This window comes from Enhydra lutris, unplaced genomic scaffold (genome assembly GCF_002288905.1).
Source record: "Enhydra lutris kenyoni isolate GAN:26980312 unplaced genomic scaffold, ASM228890v2 scaffoldscaffold15, whole genome shotgun sequence".
Taxonomy (NCBI): domain Eukaryota; kingdom Metazoa; phylum Chordata; class Mammalia; order Carnivora; family Mustelidae; genus Enhydra; species Enhydra lutris.
The window spans coordinates 1,145,165-1,161,189 of NW_019154099.1; the positions used below are offsets into that span (position 1 = coordinate 1,145,165).

General features: G+C 46.1%; 1 protein-coding gene across 1 annotated transcript in view; it reads left to right on the forward strand.

Moving 5' to 3' along the window:
- Positions 1-9,032: 9,032 nt before the first annotated feature.
- Positions 9,033-16,025, forward strand: part of LOC111147095 (guanylate cyclase soluble subunit beta-2-like) — a 42,894-nt gene continuing 35,901 nt past the window's right edge. Inside the window, 1 exon segment of the mRNA XM_022502983.1 lies at positions 9,033-9,114. Coding sequence (XP_022358691.1) covers positions 9,048-9,114 — 67 coding nt within the window. The 5' untranslated portion in view covers positions 9,033-9,047.

Consider the following 16,025-nt stretch of genomic DNA (forward strand, 5'->3'; position numbering starts at 1 on the left):
TATAATCAGAAACAGATGTTTCTCCTCCTTTGCTTGCATTGTTTATTTCTCTCTCATATAACCTAGATTTATAGATTTCTAATTATGAACCATTCTTTTATAACCTTCTGGCTAAAATCTTTATCAGGACTTAACAATGAGGCACAGCTAATATGTTGGGAGGAGTAAAGCCTCTGGAGTCAGATCAGCCTTTACATTTTGCCTGTATCATTTACTAGCTGTTTGACATGGGCAAGTTTACTTATTCAACAAGTATTTATTTAGCTCCTAGTATGTGCCAAACAGAATTCCTGGTACTGGGAACAGTGGTGAAGGGAACAGATGAGGGTTCTGTTCTCTTGGAATGTGTATTCCAGTATGGGGTTGGGGGCAGAAAAAAAGCAAGTATCATACTAAAACCCTATAAAAAATATAGGGTACTTGATAGTGACCAGGAGTGGAAGATGTCAGTTTCTCTGAGATGGTCAGGAAAAGCTTCTCTACCAAGGTGATATTTGAGCTGAGAGGCAGGAAGGAGCCAACTCTGAATTAGGAAAGCATGTGTATTCTAGGCAAAGAGAAGAACCAGTGCAAAGGTCCTGAGGTGGGACTTGAGTTTGGTAAATTTGAGACCCAGAAGAAAACTTAGTGTGACTGGAGTATCATGATCGAGAGTCTGGTTAGGAGATAAAAGTGGAGACATGGTTAAGGATCAGAATACATAGGCGGCTAGAGATGGAAAGAAGTGGGAATTTTATTCTGATTGCAATGGGTAACTGAGGTCTCTGAGCCTTGGTGTCCTCACTTCTAAATGGAGATGATAATGGTGGTCACCCCACACGCTTGTGAAGATTAGCATGACTGACACAAGTGAAGCGTCTGCAACTTAATGCAGGACGTTGCTCGCAAGGATCAGCAATTCACTCTGTGAGCTGAAGTTTAAGAGTCAGAGTAGTAAGTACTAAGTAAGTAGTAAGAGTCAGAGGGAGGCGTTAGTAGGATTCACTGAGCTCGACTACAGAAACACAGAGAGATCACTCAGGACGTGGAAGCTCAGTGCGCCTCTTTCCCTCTCTGTGCCTTTTTTCATGTTCACCCTATTTTCCTCGCTGTCTCTGCAAGTTTCTTAATTTCTGTTTCTTCCCATTTTTTTCTATGTGCCATTTCAATTTAAGAGATCACAATCATTTGATAGAGACTCAGTTTCTCAGTGTCTCAATACCAGACACCTGAGATAGAGGATTTGCTGGGCTGCTTTAGCGGTCATGTGCCCATTCCTGGACCCATCAGGTGGACTTTGGACGAAAGGGTCCCTGAGAAGAGGTTCTGGGTAGAGCCACTATGAATGGCTCTCCACTGTGTAAACAAGTGTGTGGGGGAAGGGATGGAGAGCTGCATGATTTATGTATCCATGAATGGAAGATGAATAAATGAAAAGTAAATGGAGAGGCTCTGAGAACATCTGAGATCATCTTTGAAAATGTGTACACGTGTCTGTGTGTATTTTCTGGGCAAAGGGTAGGTGCTATTCATCAAAATCCCTAAGAGCTCTATGACCTAAAAATTTCAAGGGCCCCTGCCTCTACTTTTCTGGGATTTTCTTCTTACTAAATAAGAAAAGCTCCTGACATCCTGATATCTTAAAAAACATCATTTCAAATACACTGAAAACTGAGCCAGAAACAATTAGGAGGGCTCCCATTCACCCTCCTTCTGCTCTGCCTCTTCCATCCCAGCCACTCACTAAGCCTCACCCACTCCCTCCATCTTCTCTGCTTTTCCCATAAATAAGGCCTCGTTAAAAAGTAGCTGAAAGCAGACAGCTTCTATTTTTTAACCTTTATCAAGGAATGCTGCCTGTCTCCTCACTCCTACTCCTTGAGCCATGAGCACAGTTGCTGATTTATCTGGCTGCCTAAAATCATGTCATCAGAACCACAAGGGCCTTGAGAAATCAAGTTGGTTAGTAAGTCTCGATGGGGTGACTTACTCCCCAAAAGATCATACTGGAATATTCAAGGGCTTAGAACATTAAAAAAATACTTAACATTGTGATGTTATTATACATGCAAAAGAGAAAACTGTTTTTCTAATAAAGGCTGTTGAAAGTCAAGCTTGAGAAACATTTTTGTTTAGCAGGACTACCTGGAAGGTAAATTTAGCAAGAGTAGAAACAGATATTATAAGGCCTCAAACTTACGTAATTTGGAGATCCTCTTTTAAAAAATAATATAAAATTACAAATAAAAATTTAGCTACAAAAGTGAGTACTTATTTAGAATGATGAAAAGTTAAAAGCTGACAGATACCAATAACATCAAATGTCCAAAAGGTAACATGTATCCATTATCATTAATTATTGACCCACTTTTATATTTTTCCCCTGCATGTTTGGCTGCTTGTGCCTGGCCTGTTCATGTGACAATGGTGTAATGAGATCATCCTCCATCGAGAGAATGAACAAATATTCCTCTAACATGGTTGGCTGAAAATTGTTTTTACTGTGTTTTATTTTTATTGATAGAGACAAATGTCTTTCTGTACATCTATGACTTTCTAGGCAGTTTCTAACAAGGTGTGCCTCTTTGCTGGTGTCGAGTTCTAGGAGAATCCTGGCCCTTCACCTACTTCTGCATGTCTCATCCCTCTTCCCCCAGTGGCCCTCTGCTGGCACTTCTCTGCCAGAAGGTGGCCCCAGTCAGGGAGTTGCAGCCTCTCCTTCAGATGCCTATTGTGGGAGTCACATGAAGGTCTAGATGCTTTTGAGTCAACCAAGGGGAGGTGGCTCTGGGGGCTGGGTGGCCTGCAGTTCCTCCCAGAGGCACCCAAGAACATCATCAGGGCATATAGGGAGGTCCTTCCACTACCTTCCCAAGGAAGGACCACCGCTTTGGGTGGCTCCAAACGAGGGAGGCTGGGCAGGGCTGCTGCTTTCCCAGAAGCCTCAGCTGCCTTAGCTCCCAAGGCAAATCTGATTCACCCTGGGTTTAAGTTAGATGTTCTCAAACAGTTTGGCCTTAGGAAGACTTTTTAATCTTAAAAACAGTTGAAGACCCAGAGAGCTTTTATCTATTGGCATTTACTTTACTGGAAATTAAACCAGAGAAATTTTAGTAGATGGTTATTTCTTGACTTGCCTAAAATGGCAATAATAAGTCTATTACATGTGAGTGTAAATAGCCCATTTTTATGAAAAATAACTATCAGCCAAATGAAACAATTAGTGAAAGGAGAGACATTTTTTCCCTGCATGTTTGGCTGCTTGTGCCTGGCCTGTTCATGTGACAATGATATTTTATATTATAAAATATAATTTTATAAAATATATTATTATAAAATATAATAATATAATAATTTAATATATTAATATTAATATAATATTATATATTATATATAATAATTTAATAATAATAAAAAAAATATATATATATAAATATAATTTTATATTTTTTGCAAATTGCTTCCATGTCTGACTTGGTAGAAGATAGCTGGGTTCCATTTTCTGTACTCTATCTGTTGTGATTTGTGGCTTCTGATGAAATTTATGAAGAAAATGTAGAAGGAGGAAGCACTTTCAGGCTCTTTTCAGATCCCTGTGGAGGTTCTTTTAAACCTCACATAAAGCTCCACTAGTGGTAGTTTCTCCAAGATCAGTGACAATGTTGAGGGCGAATCCTTTGGCCTCTGTCGCACCTTGGAATATCTTTTGCCATTGTTTTGAATGATTGTGCATCAGTCATTTGGAAAATATTAGCTGACTGAGTTATGCAGATCTTACGAATATTGCCATAATGCATTATACAATATCAGAATCACATTTGTCAATATCACGACACTCTCATCAAAGCCTCTAAGAATTGGGAAGCTAATGAGCTCACAGTAGCAGGTGCAAGTTTTCCAAAATTCCAATTCTCACTTGAGAGCTTGAGTTTTATCATTGGCAACAGATTCTGTCAGTTATTTTCCTTGAAGTGACAAGTTAACTTTGTTCTTTTTTTTAAGAAAATGTCTGCCAAATATCCAATTCTGAATAACCGTTGTCCGTCTGTCAGTGGTTCTTTCAAGTAGAAATGGTGTTCCATGAAAAAAGGGGCATATTCGGCTCACAAAGCAATCATAAATGTGCTTTTCCTTGAGCTGACCATCCTCCTTGTGTAGACAGCAGAAGTGCTTTTCTGTACTTCCCGCTTTGTCCTGCTGAATGTTCAAAAGATGTAATGAAATTGATCAGTGTTATTGCTTCATTAAGGATGATTTGAAGTGAAACCAGCTTTGTTTTTCTTTACCACGAGTGTGTGGCCGCAAAGAATATCATTACTTGGTACAGGTTAGTGCTGCTGCCTTGATCGGTGCCAAGGCCCTAACAGGTCTACGTACCAATGCTTTTGAGCCATTAGAACACATTTTTACCAGGAAAAAGAGCAAATAATGTCTTAATTTTATTATGAAAATATTTTTGACCTCACAGACCCTGAAAAGCTTCCTAGGGTGCCCCCCAGGGGTTCCATGGAACACACCTTGAGAATTGCTGGTTTAGGAACCAGAGTCATTCTCAAGTGAATCACATCGTGTGTTGGCTGGGGAGGGTGGTACATCAAATTCTCTACAGAAATGTTGACCTAACCTGACACTGTCACTGCAAAGATGAAGAAATGGAGGCACAGCGAGATTTGTTTCAAGTTATCCAGATCGACTATGGTAGGGTCAGGATTCGTTCCCAGGTCTGCTGACTCACATACGGTGGAAACGTATGCCTCTATCAAGCTAGGTCTCTCACCCTTTGTAAACTTCTTATAACTCCCTGTCGGGCTGCTATTGTGTGCCAGATACAATGCTAGGTATTGAAGACGGGAAATCAAATGGTATTTGCCTGCTCTTTGGGGCCCATCATCCAGGAAGCCTGGGGACAGGTAAATCAAAGTTACAGGTGTAGCCGGCGTTAAGACAGGTAAATAGCGGGGACTCAGGAGCTCAGAGGAGGGGTGCTGGGATCTGACAGCAGCTCATAATGACCAGAGTTGGTGATTGTCAGGCTAAGTGGGGAAGGAGGAACACAAGTTGGCCAGACTGTCCTTCCGTGGGAAGGAACGGGCATGGTTGGTCACAGGGACCTGGAGCACCTTGAGGAATGAGTAGGGGAGGTGGCTGGAGGTGAAGGGGAAGGGGCAGGGGCTAGGTGGCATGTGTTAAACCAACAAGTCTGGACTTGGTCACAAAGGCCTTCTGGAGCTGGAGAAGCTGGCTGGAGGCTTGGCTAGACGGGCAAGCTGGGACTTCTAAATACCATGTGGTCACAACACCAGGACACCAGGTCATGACGCCGTGTAACTCCTAGGGCCTCTTCTTCCCCAACTATACCTTGAGTCACATGGTTACACACAAGTTTGTAATAGGAATTTCCTACCTACCAGAAAGGAGCTCTTGAAGGAACAATTTCCTATGGCTTAGAATTGATCCCATTTTCTTGGCCTGAAACTTGCTACGATGTGCTATTTATTTTTCCTGTGGGCTTTATGGCTCACTCTGGACTCTTAGAAACCATTACCTCAGTTTTGTAACGCTGAACAATGTAAGATCTATAATTTGTCGTGTGTGGCCTTGCCAGACTGAAACCTAGAAAGTGTTTCTGAGCGGTGGTTTCCAAACCTGGAGAGTCCTCTGAGACGAGTGGTTAAATAAATACGGATTTCCAGGCACCACCTCCAGGGCCCAGGAATCGGTATGTTTATTTTGATCCCCAAGTTATTCTAGAATAGGCAGCCTGGCCCTGGTTTCCTGCCCAGTTATTTTGGGTATCTCTAGTTAAAACTAACTAAAAAGTAAAATACATTTAATGGCTGATTATTCCAGTTAAATTCTGATTTGTCAGAGCCCCTGAATATGTGTCTATATGGTCACCTCTGTGGTTGGTATTTTTCACATGATACGAAATGTGCTCCTCTTTGTGTGAGTTGGAAACATCAACTTTATTCATTTCTCACAATGCTACTCTAACCCCCCAATCTCTTCAGATTTTTTTCCTTCCCTTTCCTTTCCTTCCCTTCCCTTTCCTTCCCTTTCTTTTCTTTCTTTCTTTCCTTTTGTTTTGTTTTTTTCTTTTCTCTTCTTTTCTTTTCTTTCTTTCTTTCTTTTTTGAGAGAGAGTGTGAGAAAGAATGCAAGCAGGGTCAGGGAGGGAGAGGGGCACAGGGAGAGGGAGAGAGAGAATCACAGACAGATTCCCCACTGAGAGTGTGAGCCTGATGACTTGGGCTCAATCTCACACCCCTGAGATCATGACATGAGACAAAATCGAGTGGGTGCTTAACCAACTGACCTGCCCAGGTGCCCCTTCAAAATGTTTTCTTTTTTTTTTTTTTTTTTTTTTTTTTAAGATTTTATTTATTTGACAGACAGAGATCACAATTAGGCAGAGAGGCAGGCAGAGAGAGAGAAGGAGGAAGCAGGCTCCCTGCTGAGCAGAGAGCCCGATGCGGGGCTCGATCCCAGGACTCCGGGATCATGACCTGAGCCGAAGGCAGAGGCTTTAACCCACTGAGCCACCCAGGCGCCCCTTCAAAATGTTTTCTGATGGCCATTTTTTTCTCCTTCCCTTCTTATCAGAGGTATTGACATCTCACTGGGAAGTCATCACTTGGTTGACTTACTTATTTTTTATTCTTGGTGAACATATTGTCTCACTAGAGCGGTTTGAATGACTGCGTATTGCAAATGTACACCAACTCTCTGGGAAGCGTTATACGCAAGATCACAGAGATCAGTAAACAAGGCTAACAATTCCTGTGTGATCATAATAGTCTGGGAATGTCTGGCATCCCAGAAATGTGCAACATATATATAAACCAAATCAATATTTGACGCTAAAGTATTATCAGTTCAGTCTATAGAAAAGAAGAGTCTCCCAGACCCAGGCAGGGAGGAATGGTGGTCCCACCAGAAGCCTGGAAGGTGGCACAGAACTTGTTAACATTTCCAAGGGTCTTGGTGATGACATAATCCCTTCTGGGACCTTCTGAATACATTGTGATACCATGTCAGGCTTCAATTTGGATTTTGCTCATCGTGTTTCTCTTTGACTCATAGGCATTGAAGCAAGGTGCACGTTTTCACAGAGGCCCAGAGGCCCTGGGGGAGTGGATAGAGGGTGATGACAATATGGCAGAGATCACTGCAAAGGGTGGTGGGTAACAGCATCCTTTGTCGGCCCCGGGCCCAGCATTCAGCTTCTCTGAACATTTGACGATGCTTAGAGACCACTGTACAGACAGGGACCCAAATAGAAATCTTGTTGGTAGAGGGAAACCTAGAGAACTTCTAGTTTAGTGATGGTCAAGTGCAGGGCAAGGCCCCTATAGGGCTGTTTGAGAAGCTCTAGCAAATGTGTGTGGGGCGGGAGGGGAGCACGGATTAAAAAAAAAAAAAAGTTAAAAGACACTGATCTTACCAACTACTTCCCTTACTTTACTGATAAGGAAATCAAGGCCCAAAGAGAGAAAGTAATGTTCCCTCAGAGCTCATTTGTATTAAGGGTAGATTTGGAATCAGGGTGTCCTGGCTCCCGGCTGGGTGGTCCCCGGCACAGCTTGTCATCTCTGTGCTCTCACTACTATATCCACTCCCCGCTGCCTCTGTGTGGTGTTTCTCTTTCTCTCTTCTCACTCCCATTATTCTCTTTTATCCTCATCAATACTCCTGTCAGGAGTGTGGGACAAGTGTCACTCTCCCACTTAACAGTGAGGAGGATGAAGTCCAGGGAGATAAAGGAGTGGCTAGCTCAGAGGGGGGAAAAAAAGATTTAGGAATGAATAAGGATCTTCAGGTATTAGAGGGCTGGTATCTGGAGGTAGAAGCATCCCCGTCTGTATGTGCCCAGGGGGCAGATCCAAAACCTGGGAGTGACAAGGCAGATGGCAAGATGCTGGAGCTGTGGGCTTCAGAGCTCAGAACCCAGGTCCCTCACATGTCAGTGGGGAGATCCTGGCCAGACAGTCTCTCTGAGCTTCCGTTTCCTCCATAGTAAGAGGGATGATCACAAATGATTTGTCATCTCCATGGCCAAAAGCAGACGCCCAATAAATAGAAGGTATTATAAGTGTCTAGAGGTAGGTTTTGGTTCAACATAAGAAAAAAACTTTCTATCAAAGAGAGCAGTTTGTAAATGGGATGAGCTGCCTTGCAGAGGAGTGAGCTTCCTGTCACTGGAAGCCTTTAAGAATAAACTAGAAGATTAGCAGTCAGAGGTAGTAAAGAATGGGGAATTGGACAATTAGGAAATGTCACACTTCTACCATTTCCAAGATTCTGTAAAGTGAGCTGGGATAAACTCAAATGTTTTGTACTTTTCTTTGTTCTTCAAACATTCTCTTTCCTGCCTTGGAGCCTCTTCACTCTGTCCAGAATGCTTGTCTTTGTCCATCCATCCTTCAGTCTCAGCAGAACCTCCCTTTCCCAGGAAGCACTCCCTGCCCAGCCTCCTGTCCCCTGACTTGCTGGAATTGGTAACTGCAGTTGAATGGTTCACACAAGGAATGAGCCAAGAGGGTGACTCCCAGGTTAAGCCACTTTTCACTGGGTTTGGTTAATCGCTAGAAGACTAAAGTCCATCCATAACTCCTAAAACATAGCTAACCACGTTTGGAAACAGTGAGACTCTCAAGCAGCTGCTCTAGTTGCTTCAGAGAATGAGGCTCCGGGACTGCCGAGCTCCGTGTTCACTAGCGTGTACTGGGTTCTTAACGTGTGCCCAGTACAGCACCTCCTGCTGAGGGTTCAAAGATCAATGTAAGTCACAAGCCCATGCTCAAGGAGCACAGTCCAAAGGACAGACTTGACACCAACTAGGGAAACATGTAGTCTACTGTGGATCCTTGAGAAGAGAGCTCTTGGCCCAAACTGGGGTCCGGGAAGACTTCTTCCACAGCCTCCCATTCCTGGCGATCAAGAGTGTACTTGCTCTCTCATATCTTCCTCGGTCAGCAGGTATATGCTTGAGGCAGAGCTCCAGCTGCTGGGTTTTCATCGCCCCGTGATTTCTCTTTCAGAGCCTCTGCCGAAGTGCAAGACGCCTTCATGACTTACATGGTGTATGATGACATCATCACCATCAAACTCATCCAAGAGGCCTGCAGAGTTCTGGGTAAGGAGGAAGAGGGCTTGTCGGGGTTTCCTAGGGCTGCCGTCACACAGTACAACTAGTTCTCATCCTCCATCCTGCTCGGTTAAGTCCCGGCGAATACCGAGTTAGCAGTCTTGAGCCATCGCTCAGGTTCTAACTATAGATCCTTGTTTTGTGTGTTTCTGTTTCAAGATCCCTTATTTCATATATATCGTTAGTATTGGACCCATGGGCAGGAGCACCATGACTCACACCTGAACGAAGCTTCTCTAACACACATCTTTTGTCTGAAAGGCACATAACACCCTTCTTGTATTTAGAGCACGAGGCAGCCCTTCAAGGCTGTTCTTGGGGCATTTTCAGCAGCACACCACCAGCAAAAAAAGCACAAACGTGTAAAAACAGCATGCGAAATGGATTGCAAAAAGGACACTTAATTTACAGTATGCGAAAGGAGATAAGGACACAGAGCGCTGCCTCATTTGACCTTAGCTAGGAATGCGTGTGCTAGGGGACGAAGAGTTTTTGCTTCTCTGCACCTGCTCCTGAATGACTGCAAACGCTCGGTGGTACTGATTTTGGGGTTACAGACACGTTTTAGCGAGTGGAAAATGTGCAGTGTTTTGGTGGTCCAGGTGTTCCCTAGAGCAGCGTAACTTCGCTCCCTGCTTCCATCCTCCCGTGCGATCTTCCCCACCATGTGTCTATGTCTCTATGTCCAAATCTCCCTCTTCTTCTTGAATTGGATTTAGGGCCTGCCCTCATCCTGTCACCTACCCTTTCCATTTGAGTAGGCTTGAGCTTCTTACAGACAAAAATCATGAGGGTCCCTCTCAGTGTCAGCATTTGTATCAGCACTCTCATGCTTGGCCTTGATGATGGCCTTGACAGAGATAGTCATACATTTGAAATGTATCACCGTGACGACCTCCGGGTGTTGGGGGGAACAGCTCTGGGAATCCTCTTAGGCCAACCATGCTTGTGTTTATCTGGAAACAGAGCTGGTGTGTTTTGTGGGGGGGGGGTGCCGAGGGCCTTCTTTCCCATCTGCTCTGCCGTGGGTCATAATGGGGGGCCCATTGTGGATGGTTCCACTTACAATGCACTTGTACTTCCCAGGTGATTCCTCACATGGACGTATCAGCAAGGGATGGCTTATTATATTAACCTGCTCGCTCCCCAGGCCCGGATGGGGAGGGGTTCAGGACAGAGAGAGAATACAGTCCTGCCTCTTTCTAGTTTAATGACTGAAGACAAGTTACTTACTTGGTTACAGTTTTCTCATCGATCTATGAGAATAATAATATCTACCCGTCAGAGTTATTTTGATGATTAGATGAGATGACATATGTGAAAATGTCAGAGGTGCTATCTGGCATAATAATAAGCTACCGAAATGTATTTCTTTCCTTCTTTCCTTCCTTCCTTCTCTCTGTATTAATTTCCTATTTCTAAATAAGGTTACATTTGGAGGTTGCAAGGAGATGTGGGTTTTGGAGGACACTTCAAACCAGCACACCCTCCTTTCCTTTACCGTTCCTTCTTACCCGCATGGAGCTGGGGCCTGGAGAGGAAGGAGTTTCTACTGTCCCAGGCTCCAGGCGGCTGGGTGCCGGAAGCCGAGAGAGTCCCCTGGTGCTTCCGGGTTTTTTGACAACATTCTTTTCTGGTCCCAGTTGCACTTCCTTAGGCTACCCCTACAGGCACTGTGGCCTTGGGTCGTGGTGAGATGGCATCTAGGGATTACTGCAGGTGGACCGGGTGTCAGTTTCCTCGCCTGGCACCTAGACCCTGGGACAGAATTGTTGGAAGCATGGCTGAAGGCTGGATCCCGTGCAGCCCCCAGGGGCTCAGGCAGCCGGGGCTGTGGTTTCCAGCTGTTTGTCATGGAGTCTCTGAGGGTCCTGAAAGTTGGCCTTCTGTCCTTGGGACCTCCTCCAGGGGAGGTCTCAGGTAAAAGTCTGCCCCAGGCACACAGTGACCAGCCCAGCACATGTGCTGGGGAACACGTCGGGGCGGTTCGTTAACATGAAGCCTGCAGAGACAGGTGGCTTCCCCAGAATGCAGATTTGTAAAGTGCTGGTGTTGGGTGAGGCCTTGAGTTTATTTCTCTTTCCTGTGACTATTAGGGAAATTCTCTGATTAAAAAAATTATGCCAGCTTTAACCTCATGCACATGTTTTCCCTTTGTTTCCACACGGCAGTTTGATTGACATCTGTGTCTCTGCTCATGCTCCTGGTCATTCCCAGAGGCAGAAAACTGTTCAGGTATCCGCAGCGGGGAGAAGCCCCAAGTGTCCGCAAAGCTGGGAGGGGGAAGCTTGCGAGGCTCAGGGAGCTGAGCTCCTGGTCACCTGCCAGCCGCACCTCCTAATGGAATGAGACGAGGTTGTGTCCGAGCCGGGATATCAGGTACCGAAATGAAACATTCACTGGCTCCTGCAGCTCCTGGAGCTCAGGCTCCAGAAGCAGCCAGCACGCCCTGCCTTGCTCTCTAGCGGTCTTTGGAGGCAGGCAGAGGAGGGGGAGAGACAGGGCCCACGTGGCGTCTCAGAATCACAGCTGAGCACCCACCACCCCTCCCACTTCCAAAGAGGTTCACAGAGAGAGTTTCTAGGAAGAAGATGGGCCAGGATCTGGGGAACATCAATGGCACCTGTGAACCGCAGCTCTACCCTGTCTGACCTGTTTAGGGAGCCCCAGTCCCTCTGCGTCCCCAACAGCTGATGCCAGGGGAAATGGATGTTGGGCTTGGGCTATCCAAAAGTGGGTAGAGTCAGGATTTCAGGAGCAGTCCGACCCCAGTGTGTGTACTCTTCAGAGTGCTAGGCCGCCCACCTTGAGCTGGGAGCCTGGAGACGAACCTTTGAGACCCAGCTCACCTCCTAGGCAGCAGCCTTCTTGCCTTCACACCACAGCTCGCCCGCACCAGAGTGAGCCTCTCGGCCTTCTTGTTTAACACACCTGCCAAAGAGATTGTTGTCTTAAACATTGCTTTTTAATATTTTAGAACATGCGATTATGACATTACATATGCTTTTCAGACCGTGCGGGCAGATGCCTTCCTTATTCTGATCCGCTCATAGGCGAGGTCCAGCCCTCCCCCAGTCTGGCAGGCCGGCCCTGATTCTGAGTGGGGGCTGCTGGGCCTCTGGGGCAAATCTCAGTGTTTATAGTGGCCGCCCTTTTCCCAGCTAAGTCGGGGGAGTGTCTGGTTCCTTTTCTCCCACAGAAGGAATAAAAATCACCAGGTGGGAGGTGGCTCTAGACTTGACCCAAAAGCTGGAGTTTTGACAGAGCTTAGGAAATAGAAGAGCAACAGAGCTTGAGCTGCCTGGTGGGATGAAGCTCTCCTTCATCCTTTCTTTGATTTTCTTTCAAGGCTTCCCAGAAGCAGGAGACAGTAGTGGCTACATCAAGCAGGCTCCGTTTGGTTCCGAGCCCTCTGCCAAGGGGGCCTCTAGTCCCCATTCTAGGAGTGCCAGGGGTAGGTTTCTGGTGTGACCTTGGGTCAGGGATAGAAATTCATGGAGCGTTGATCTCCTCCTCGAAAAGAAATCATACTGACTTCAAATGGTCATGGGAAGGAAAGGATGAAAGAGACAAGAAACGTGAGGCCCTCTGCAACATCTGGGACCCAAAGGAGGTACTCAGCGAATGTCAACTGCATCTGAAGGGGGGGCAGGGACATTTCGAGGTTTGGTGTCTCTGGCTGTTGTCGCTTAAAAGTAGGGCTGAGCTTTGGTGTTTGCCTTAAATGGCTATAGTATAATGTTCTGGAGCCATTCTGAGCAGTGCTTGGTAAACCATACACAGCCCCTGGGCCAAATCTGGCTCCCTGCCTGTTTTCGTAAGCAAAATTTTATTGGAACTCAGCTGGGCCCATGTGTTGACATCTTGTCTCTGGCTGTTTTGAGCTATCGCGGCAGAGTTGAAGCGTTGCAGCAGAGACCTGCAAAACTGAAAACACTATCTACCCTTTACAAAACCAGTTTTGTCACCTAAGGCTCTAGAGAGTGGATCTTTGTCAAGATTTGTTAAATCGCCTTTTCCTTGAGAACTACTATTTATCAAATTATGTTCAACCCCCACCAAATTCATATGTTGGAGCCCGAACCCCCGATGTGACGGTATCTGGAGACGGGGCTTTTGGGAGATAATGAGGTTCCCCTGAGGTCACGAAGGTGGAACCTTACGATGGGATTAGTGCCCTCGTAGGAAGAGGTCTCAGACAGTTAGCCCTCTCTCTCAGGAAGCATGGGCATGTGCTTCCTCTCTCTCTCACACACACATCTCCAGCCCCAATCATGTGAGGACATGGTGAGAAGCCAGGAAGAGAACTCTCTAGAACCTGACCACACTGGCACTTGAATCTCACACTTCAGGCTTCCAGAATTCGGAATAACTGAATTTCTGTGGTTAAGCTGCCAGCTCATAGTATATTGTGACAGCAGCCCGGGCAGACAAGCAGGAACTTGAGAAAGTTTTCACATCTCCAGGAAGAACTATTTCCTGCATCTGATATCATGCCCAGGCCATTCTGTAACTGTGTGTGATTATGAACACTGCTGGGGGTGGCAGTTCTGTTCGCAGAGAGATGTCTTCCCATGCCTGCCCCTCAGGCTTTCATAGTTCCAAACCAACTGATACATTTGGAAGCAGCAGTGATTTTATAGACGTTTGTCGATTTTATAATGTGTGAGGCTTTCTACCAAAAGCCAGAGCCTTTCACTGTGATTCCTCTCTAACTTCTTGTGGCTTATCTCAGTAACATCTCTTGGCCTATGCCAAGTTGCATATAAGTATGGTGAGCGTGTTTTCAAATGAAAAGTTGGGATGTGGGACGCCTGGGTGGCTCAGGTCATGATCTCGAGATCCCTGGAATCAAGCCCCGCATCAGGCTCCTTGCTCAGTGGGAGCCTGCTTTTCCTTCTGCTTTCTGCTGCCCCTGCTTGTGCTCTCGAACACAAAAATAAATAAAATCTTTAAAAGAAAAAGGTGGGATGCAAACTGAGTAAATAACATGCAGGCGTCTTGGAATCAGGAGGCTCTGGGAGACATGGATTGTAGGTTTCTCTCTCTCTCTCTCTCGATATATACACGCACATAAGTACACACACACACTGATGTATATGTCCCATGAATCAGAGAGAGCATGGCCTGTCAGAAGGTAGTCCACAGGAAGGACAATTTTTTTTTTAAAGATTTATTTATTTGAGAGACAGAGAGAGAGAGCACAAGCAGGGGGAGAGGCAGAGGGAGAGGGAGAAGCAGACTCCCTGCTGAGCTGGGAGCCCAAGATGGGGCTCAATCCCAGGGTCTGGAGACCATGACCTGAGCTGAAGGCAGATGCTTAACCATCTGAGGCACCCAGGTGCCCCCAAAGGAAGGACATTTAACTGTTTAACAAAAGACACTGGTCAGTTGAGACAAACTCTTCCCTCAGACAAAGGAGAAAAGCACGCTCAGTTACCACTAGTCAATGCTTTGCTTTCCAAGTGAGCTCCAGAATGCAATTTGCCTACCTTTAAGCAAATTGTTGGGACTTTTCCAGACCACTCTGCCACCACATAGCTCTGTGCATTCAATGAGCAGAATTCAGGATAGGACCAGATGGCAGGTTAAGCATTGCATAAGGAATTGTTCTGGGTATGAATAAGTACCTACTTAGTGTGTAAGTGGGTTATTAGTGATCTGAAGTGACAAAATGCAAAACAGTACACAACAGCCATTTGGCACAGCTGTGTCAGTCTAGACTCTGCTTCCTAAGAGACCAATAGTCAAACACGTTTCAACAGTCAGCAAGCGGCAAATGCCAGCAAGCCTTCTTGGTGCTTGCCTCTTTTAAGATAAGAACAACAATGTAAAATTTACAAAGTCCCCAAATCCGGCATTACGATGTTTGATCTTTACCATGACCCTCTGAGGGGGGACCAGTTGCCCCAGAAAGGTGATTCCCCCACCACGCCCCCAAGGGTAAGGGCTTGACCTCTGGCATGCAGGTTCTGAGCCCAGTTTCCAAGCGCACAGCTCCAAGCAGCTGATGACTGGTGGGCACGGGCTCTCTAGCAAGGACTTTGGGATCAGACGGACTGGGGTGAACCCCCAGCTGTACCATACCCTAATAACTAACGTAACCTGGGCCAAACTCCCCATCGGTAAGCAGCCATGACACCCACGGCCCCTACGTCAGAGGGCCCGTCCTAAAGATGCAGTACAATACCGCAAGCCAAGCGCCTCACCCAGAGCAGATACTCCACAGAGCAGACCCTCGCCCTGTCCCCCTCCCCCGGCCCTACCTGGGAGGTCCCTGACTAGGCCAAGCCTCTGCTCCCAAGTTTGCCGGGAAGAAGGCAGCTCGTGATCTGCTGTGGAGGGCCTCCCGCCTGAGCTGGTGTCATCTATGGCCCAGCTGGTCTTCCTCTGCGGGCTGGTGAACAGTCCTGCTGCTTCTGGACCCCCACCCTCCCAGTTTAAAGTTTGTTTCCTCCTTGCAACCTGTGGTACTCACATGTGTAGCTGTTTTCTGCTTTTCTTTTCTTTTTTTTTTTTTTTATGATTTTATTTATTTATTTGAGAGAGAGAGAGAGCACCCTAACAAGAATGTGAGCTTGACAAGGTGGGTAGTTGGGGGAGAGCAGAGCTGGGGAGGGGCAGAAGGAGAGGGAGAAGCAGGCCAAGGGGCTGGATCCCAGAGCCCTGGGATCATGACCTGAGCCATGGAGGGTAGACACTTAGTCCACTGAGCCACCCAGGTGCCCCTCCTGCTTTTCTTAAGCTCCTTCCTCCTACTCACACAAGATTTCTCCTATTATCTCAGGCCTGGCTTTGGTGATGTTATTTGAGAAGGAGAATATTCTAGGTGAATGGCTCTTTCCAGTTTATCAGAAGCTTATTCCTTTGGCTACATTAGTCTTTCCATTTTCGATGGA